Raw genomic sequence first — 7,809 nt, forward strand, 5'->3', positions numbered from 1 at the left:
GGCTCTTCGGCCCCGGGTCGACCCCCTCCGCCCCCCTCCCTCTCTGGATGGATGTCCAGTGACCTGGTCCAGGCTTGGCCATCTGGGCTTGCCGAAGCGTCAGCGCGATGAAAGGCTGGATAAGTGTGTTTTCTAAGGAGTTTTTCTTTTTTTGAGGGTTTTTTTTTTTAAGGAGGGTTTTGTTGTTGTTGTTGTTTCGTTGTTGTTGTTTTTTAGGGGGGAACGAGTTTTGTTTGTTTGTGTGTTTGTGTTTTCTACAGCTGTTTCTGTTTATTATGGCAAAGGTGAAAACGTCACCTCCTCCACAACAGCAACCAGTAAAATTTATCCCAAAAATATCTCGGTACAAAACAGGTCTGTTTCAGAATTCAAAAATAAATAAATAAATAAAAAAGGAAAAGAAATCTTTACATGAGTTTTAAATCCTATTTTAAAACAGAAGAAACAACTCCATCATTGGCCACAGGGCCCCGCCGGCCCGCCCTCGGGAAGCAGCGGGAGACGACGTTCAGGCCTAGCTCCACGCACGGACTTGCTGGTGCTTTAGCTGGTGTCCATCTGAAACAGGAGAAAAAAGAGGTCAGAGAAGGTCCCACCCCCAAAAAAGAGGGGGCTCCCCACCCTCGCGCTAGGCCAGCCCCCAGACCCCCTGGCCCGGGACTCACCCTCGCGTTGTAAGCGTCCAGCTGGGCGTCCAGCTCCTCTGCAGAGATCTGCTGCTTTGAACTCCGGCCGGTGCCCCTGCCTCTGCCCCGGCTGCCTCCACGGGCGCCTCTCCGAGTGCCGCCGCCGAAGCCTCCGGATCCTCGGGTTCTAGTCATCCCGCCTCTGCTCACACTCTGTACCGGCCTGCGCTGCGTGTCTATCTGTGAGGTGACGAGCTGGATGTTCATGGGGCGGCCTGCGGCGGGAACACAAAAGGGCACACTCCCATCGGAGCCGGAACCCACCGGGCCCCCAGTGCTCCCACCAAGACAGGCAGCCTGGACCCACGGGGAGGAGCAGCAGCACCGAGGATAGCCTGCCAACGCCTCACTCCTCAGCCCGGCTCAGGCGGCGTCGCTCACAGGTGGAAAGGTGGGGGCCCCTGACACCCTCAGCCCGCCCGCAGAGCGAGCACTACGGTGCTTCTGGAAGGCGAGGCTTCGGGAAGGAAGGAGCTGAAGGGGAGGAACGTAGCTTGTTGGATGGGGATCACAAGAGGTGGGTCCAGACGTGGAGGCAGCAGAGGGTGGCAGAATGGGAGACAAGGGGGTGACGGCAAAGTGTCCTCAACGGGGAGGGGGAGGGTGTAAGCATACAGGTGCCAGCCCTCAGCTCTCTGGGTCCAACCCCAAACGCACCATCCAAAGGGACGCCGTTGTACTGTTTCATGGCTTTCAGGGCGTCTGCCTTCCGCTCAAAGTGCACGTCGGCTGTTCCCAGGCTGCGGCCAGAGCGGTCGTAGTGCACGGCGGCCTTCTTCAGAGTCCCGAACTCCGCAAACAGCTCCTGGAGTCAGGAAGAGCATCATCAGCCACGCCTGTCCCCTCCGGCGGCCGGGGGACAGCCCCGGGAGTGTCAGCTACTTTGAGGGCACTTCCCTGGGTGGCAGACATACAGGTGGGGGCAGGACAGTGGGAGTGGGATGTGGGGGAGGACGGGGCAGGCGAGACAGCAACTTCCAGGAAAGCTGGGCCTGAGGGCTCCGGCCAGCCTGGGGGCCTGACATCTACCACCAGCCCCCGTGAGGGGCACCCGTGAAGTCGCTGTCTTCTTTGACAAAGGAGCTGACAACACACCCGAGAACAGTGCCAACCATCAGCAAAGGCCGAGATCACAGAACCGGGGACACCACCTGCCATGTGCACCAGCTCCAGGGCCCACTGGTTTGGGGGTCCTGCCCAGCCCCCCGGGGCAGGTTCTGGCTCACCTTTCCCTCTCCAGGTGATTGGACTTCCCCAGCTCTGGGAAGGACAAACAGGGGACGCTGTCTGCGAGAACGCAGGGGCTGAAGGGTGCTCATGGATGCCGATGGACCACTGAAAGCAAGGAGTGTCCGTGCGTGACTGCGGATGTACACACACAGACGCACGCACACGCACACACACACTCCCACACCCACACCCACACCCACACCCATCCACCCACCGCCCCCCCCCGCATTCCCCTCCTCCCACACACACACACAGGGGAGCACAAGGTCTGCTAACAAGATTTCTGCTGAGTGACGCAGTCCTAGGAGATTTACTGTGGCTTTTTTCCCTTGTGGCCTGTCCTGGGCACACCTGAGCCTGTCTAAATATGTATTGTCCCCTCTTCAACCCAGAAGACGGCGTTGCCACCCTGCAAGGCGTGGAGACTGAGCCCTGTGGGCTTCCTTGGGCACCTGCCCCATCTCCCAAGCCCGGAAATCCCTTCGGCGGGCCAATGGCGCACTCTACTGGTCCTGGAGCGCCAATGCAAGCCTCCTCCTCACCCCCCACTCCCACCCTTCAGCAGCCTCCTCTAGGGAAGGCAGAGCCAGGTGTCTGGACCTCCCGGGTGTAGGGAGACCCGAGGGGTGGGGAAAGGTCCAGCCTGTGGCGCTGTCTGAGAGAAGGCGTGTGTGTGTGTGTGTGTGTGTGTGTGTGTGTGTGTGTGTGGCGGGAGAGGGGAAGGGCCGGGGGGAGAAGACGGGTACTCTCAGATGCCATTCCCACAGTGGAAATCCCCCAGTGCGCCCGCGTGACCGCAGAGGTACACACACGGAGCACAATGTCAGGCACCCAGATTTCTGCCGAGTGATCCGCATCTAGGAGATTCACTGTGGCTTTTTTCCGGGTGGCTCGGGCCTGTGGATCATATTTGATGTTCAGCTGAGATTCTGATCACACCTACAGTACAACTGACCTCCTTGGATTCAATGGTTTTGAAAAACAGACGTCATAGGGCACATCTGAAGGATGGCATCCTATTCATCTCCTAGAGTCGCCATGTCCTGCTGCCACCAAAGAGGTGGCTTACAAGAACAGAAAGAAATTCCCTGAGAGGCCAGATGCCAGGAGTCACAAATCAAGGTGCCAGCGGGTGTGTGTGTGTGTGTGTGTGTGTGGCGGGAGGGGGGGGGGGCCGGGGGGAGAAGACGGGTACTCTCAGATGCCATTCCCACAGTGGAAATCCCCCAGTGCGCCTGCGTGACCGCAGAGGTACACACACGGAGCATAATGTCGGGCACCCAGATTTCTGCCGAGTGACCCGCGTCTAGGAGACTCACTGTGGCTTTTTGCCGGGTGGCTCGGGCCTGTGGATCATATTTGATGCTCAGCTGAGATTCTGATCACACCTACAGTACAACTGACCTCCTTGGATTCAATGGTTTTGAAAAACAGACGTCATAGGGCACATCTGAAGGATGGCATCCTATTCATCTCCTAGAGTCGCCATGTCCTGCTGCCACCAAAGAGGTGGCTTACAAGAACAGAAAGAAATTCCCTGAGAGGCCAGATGCCAGGAGTCACAAATCAAGGTGCCAGCGGGACCCCTTTCCGTCTGGGGGTTCTGGGGAGCACCTCGCCTGCCTCCACCAGCTGCTGGTGGCCTCTGGCGTCCTGGGCTCAGAGCTAATATACAAAACCATACAACTGTATTCACATCCACTTCAGCCTCTGCCTCCCATGACCTCCACGGCCCGCTTCATTCGGTGTGTTTGCGTCTCTGGTCTCCCCCCTCCCACACATCTTCGCCTGCCACCCCCTCCCTTAGAGGAATGAATACCAGGCATCGCAGCCACGTTCAGGAGAACGAGAGAGAGAGAGAGAGAGAGAGAGAGAGAGAGAGGAGAGAGAGAGAGACAGTGATGTGAGAGAAACATGGATGGGGTGCCTCCCACAAACACCCTGCCCAGAGCCAGGATGGAACCTGGTATGTGCAACCACGTATGTGCCCTTGACCCGGAATCCCTTGACCCAGAATGGAGCCCTCAGCTTTCCAGTGCATGACACGACTTCTCAGCTACTGAGCCACACCAGGAGGGCTCCGTTTGTCTTTCAATTGGATCCTGTCATCTATTTATACTTGAAGAGATTATTGCCAGTTAAGGGTGCTTGCGGTGTTATGGTTTTCTAAGTGTTTTAGAGTCCTCCATTTCTCTTTTATTTTCTTGCTCTCTTGTCCTGTATGTTGAGGACTTTCTGTAGTGCTATGTTTGAATTCCTTTCACTTGTTTCTCGTGTGCCTCTTGTAGACTTTTGGTGTGTGCTTACCTGGACTCTTGACTTAGGACAAATAAACAGCCTCTTCTTTCATTGGAGGTTGAAAAACCAAGAGAAACACACACACACACACACACACACACACACACACACACAGAGACACCCACCAAACCACCCCGAAGGTAAAGCCCTACCTCACACCACACACCATCACTGCTAAATGTATTCAAGGACAGTTTACAACCTGGAAAGCAGAGACAGTGGACAGGGCTTCTATAGAGTTTTATGTCAATTTCAAATGAAGCACGTGGTCAAGGTCATTTTTAACTTTTGTTAATGAATTCATTAGGTTTGAGGGAATCCGTTTGCCATGGATGGAAAGGACAGACAGATATGTGGCAGGCAATGATAAGCACTGAAATAGTCCTTAAAATCCAGAAATTCTGCTGATAAAAAAATGCAAATGGGACCGATGTTTGCAACGGTTCATTGCCGAGAAATAGAATCAATTGCAATGAATGAAGAGAAACGAGCAAAGAAATAATGACATAACATAAAGTAAAATAAAAACCCCCAACACTCTTCACGGGTCCGGGTCGAAGGAGCCTGCAAAAGAGGCGAGGGTCAAGCACACCAGGCATCGCAGCCATGTTCAGGAGAACCTTTCCTTGAGATGCGCCACCTGAAGGGCGCATCTCCGTTTGATATTATACAGTGGAACTTTTGCTGCTGCATCACTGATGACAGAGTTATTTTGTAATGTATACATGCACACTGATAGTCCGACAGAAAACTTTATGACTCCGTTTGATATTATACAGTGGAACTTTTGCTGCTGCATCACTGATGACAGAGATTTTACATCTCTGTCTCCACGCCTTGGGGGGCGGCATCGCTGTTTTCTGGATTGAAGAGGGGACAATACATATTTAGACAGGCTCGGGTGGGCCCAGGACAAGCCACAAGGAAAAAGCCACAGTAAATCTCCTAGACGTGGATCACTCAGCAGAAATCTTGATAGCGGACCTAGTGCTCCCATGTGTGTGGGGGGGTGGGGGGGTAGGTGTGTTTGTGTGTGTGTGTGTGTGTGTGTGTGTGTGCACTCGGCGTTTGCATCCGTGTGTGTACATCCGCAGTCACGCACGGACACTCCTTGATTTGAATGGTCCGTCGGCATCCCTGAGCACCCTTCATCCCCTGCCTTCTTGCAGACAGCGCCCCCTGCTTGTCCTCCCCCCCTCGGGTCTACCCAGAACTGGGGAAGTCCAGGCACCTTTCTCTGCCTTCCCCAGATGAGGCTGCAGGAGGGGAGGTTGCATTGGCGCTTCTCGACCAGCAGAGGGCAGGACGTGCCTGGTGAAGAGTTTCCTGGATTTGGAGAGGACTTCAGAGATTCCGCAGGTGCCAGAGGTGCCCCGCAGGGCACCTTCTCCAGGTCTTGCAGTGCACCATCACTGTTTCCTGGGTTGAAGAGGGGTCAATACATATGTAGACAGGCTCGGGTGGGCCCGGGACAACCCTCTTTGGCAAAGGCGGATCCGGGGCTGTGCGCGCTGTTGTGGAAGACCTGCAGGACGCTCGGGCTCTGGTCACACATTTCCCAGCCTGTCCAGGGTGGCAAGAGCCATCACAGCCCATCCAGGAGGGATTAGAAATGTTTTGGGGGCTCTAGTGAGCCACACAAGCCTCCCCGGGTGTAGGGGGCTGCTGATCCTAGGAAGGTAACCAGACGTTTTTGTGCATTCTCAGCCATCCTGAGGGCATAATCCACCCTGGTTCACATCAGCACAGCTGGACATGCGCCTCGGAGGGGGACATGGAGCCTTTTCATGCTGGGATCCAACCCCAGCAGGTCCAGGGGTCCCCAAAGGTGTGGACAGAGTCGGCGAAGAAGAAATGACACGGAGACAGCCTTCAGTTGATCAGCAGCCTAGTCAGGACCTCTAGCCAGGATCTCCAGCCAAAGTTCTGGTCGGGATCTGATCAGGATCTGATGTTTATTGTCTTGTTACATCTATATTTATACCAGCCGATTTTAATCCTGTCAATTTCTATTACAAAGGTTAGGGCGTTTCTTATCTCCATTCCAGGGAGTAAAGATTATGTAGCTTAACTACCCGCCTGGCACTTAGTTAAGGGGTTGTATCCCCTCCCTGACCTCAGGGAAAAATCCCCACCTGGGGAAACAACCTTTCTCGGAGAGGTGACCTTGGTTAAAACACATGGCACTAAAGAGAGCAAACATATTAAGAACAATATGCTATATATGCCAGGTCCCTTGAAACATATGCTGTGCAGATGTTTCTTTCCTGCGGCGACTGTGTCAAGCAGCAAGGATGGACCGGCTTCCGGCATTTTCAGACATTAGTCCCAGGAGTGGAGGCCCAGCTCCACGGGACAGAACTGCGGCCTGGGAGTGCCGGCAGGTCTGGCAAGCGTGCGCCACAGATGATGGCCTCCAAGATGCAGGGCATGCCTCGTGAACAGAGACTGAAATCAATGCGCAGAACACCGCGCCCTCCACCCCGCCCCTCGCCCCTGCCAGCCCCCCACACACACGCCCCAAATGACCCAGCACCAGATGCACAGCCATAAAAATCATGATGGGCAGCCTGGTTGTTGGGGCTCAGTGGATAGCGCGGCGGCCCTCGGACTGAAGCGGTTGGATTCTGATTCAGGACAACTACCTGGGTTGCAGGCTCCATCTGTGACCTTCCTTGGTCGGGGTGGGTGCGGTATGTGACCTATATTTGTGTCTCTCTCACATTGAAGTTTCTCTGTCAGTCTCTCCTCCTCCATTTCACCCTCCCTACAGATCATTGGGTAAGTATCCTTGGGTGAGGATTTCCAAAGAAAAAGAAAAAAAAGAGAGAGAATACCTACACGGGTTCACGGGTATCCAACTTTGCCATGATTGCAAAGTCTTTGTCCCGGCACCCTGGAAGGTTACCCGCACCCCCTCTTTACCCCCACCCAGTGATTAGCCCAAGGCTCTCCCGCAGGCCCCTCCCTGCGCCTCTCCTGCTTCTGAGATGAGATCACTGGCATGCAGGCACGGACCTGTGCCACTTCTTGTGCTTCCTCCTGTTCTCCTTGGCTTCCCCTCTGGGACCAGGACCTTGGCCAGTGACCTTGGCCACCCAGGGGAGGACGTCCCCGGCTGGGTGGTTGAGCAGGTGGTCGGTCCTGCCACCGCTGCTCCGGGACTGGTGAATGACAACGGCTTCGGCAGGCAGGGCACACTCGACTTCCCTGAGGTTGAACTCAGGCTTCGGTGGGGATTGTTCCTGGAGCAAGAGCCAGTGCTGTAAGCTGGTGTGCTAGACCTGCGCCTCTTGCGTGAGCCTCTCGGACCCGGGAGCCGTGAAGTGGGGGGCACTCTCGACCCCGTGGGGTCGACCTTGCGTTCCGTCCTGGGGCAGCGTGCTTCCCCGCCGTCTCCGTCCCGTTCACTGGTCTGGACTTAAAAGAGCACATAGGCGCGTTGGCTCAGGGCCACAGACGCGTCACAGGCGGTCACCTGGGCGTCGTCCATCTTGAGCCAGGGGCCGCCCGCTTCTCGGACGTAGTAGAAGTAGTGGCTGCTGTGGCAGGTGCGGCTCGCGTGGGCCAGCACGGCGTAGAGCCGGTACAGCAG

At 55.6% G+C, this 7,809-nt stretch overlaps 2 protein-coding genes across 2 annotated transcripts in view; both read right to left on the minus strand.

Annotated features, from left to right (window-relative positions):
* Nucleotides 1-376: 376 nt before the first annotated feature.
* Nucleotides 377-1,897, minus strand: LOC102244774 (THO complex subunit 4). The gene is made up of 3 exons (XM_005859638.2): nt 1,344-1,897; nt 666-901; nt 377-558 (listed from the first exon to the last, which is right to left on the minus strand). The coding sequence occupies exons 1-3, from the start codon at nt 1,372-1,374 to the stop codon at nt 544-546; spliced, it is 282 nt and encodes a 93-aa protein (XP_005859700.2). The 5' UTR covers nt 1,375-1,897; the 3' UTR covers nt 377-543.
* A 5,313-nt stretch (nt 1,898-7,210) lies between these two features.
* The window catches only part of USP17L8 (ubiquitin specific peptidase 17-like family member 8), a 5,984-nt gene continuing 5,385 nt past the window's right edge, over nt 7,211-7,809 (minus strand). The window contains 2 exon segments of the mRNA XM_014534309.1: nt 7,211-7,459; nt 7,693-7,771. Of these exon segments, the coding sequence (XP_014389795.1) occupies nt 7,211-7,459; nt 7,693-7,771 (328 nt within the window).

This window comes from Myotis brandtii, unplaced genomic scaffold (assembly GCF_000412655.1).
Source record: "Myotis brandtii unplaced genomic scaffold, ASM41265v1 scaffold1286, whole genome shotgun sequence".
Taxonomy (NCBI): domain Eukaryota; kingdom Metazoa; phylum Chordata; class Mammalia; order Chiroptera; family Vespertilionidae; genus Myotis; species Myotis brandtii.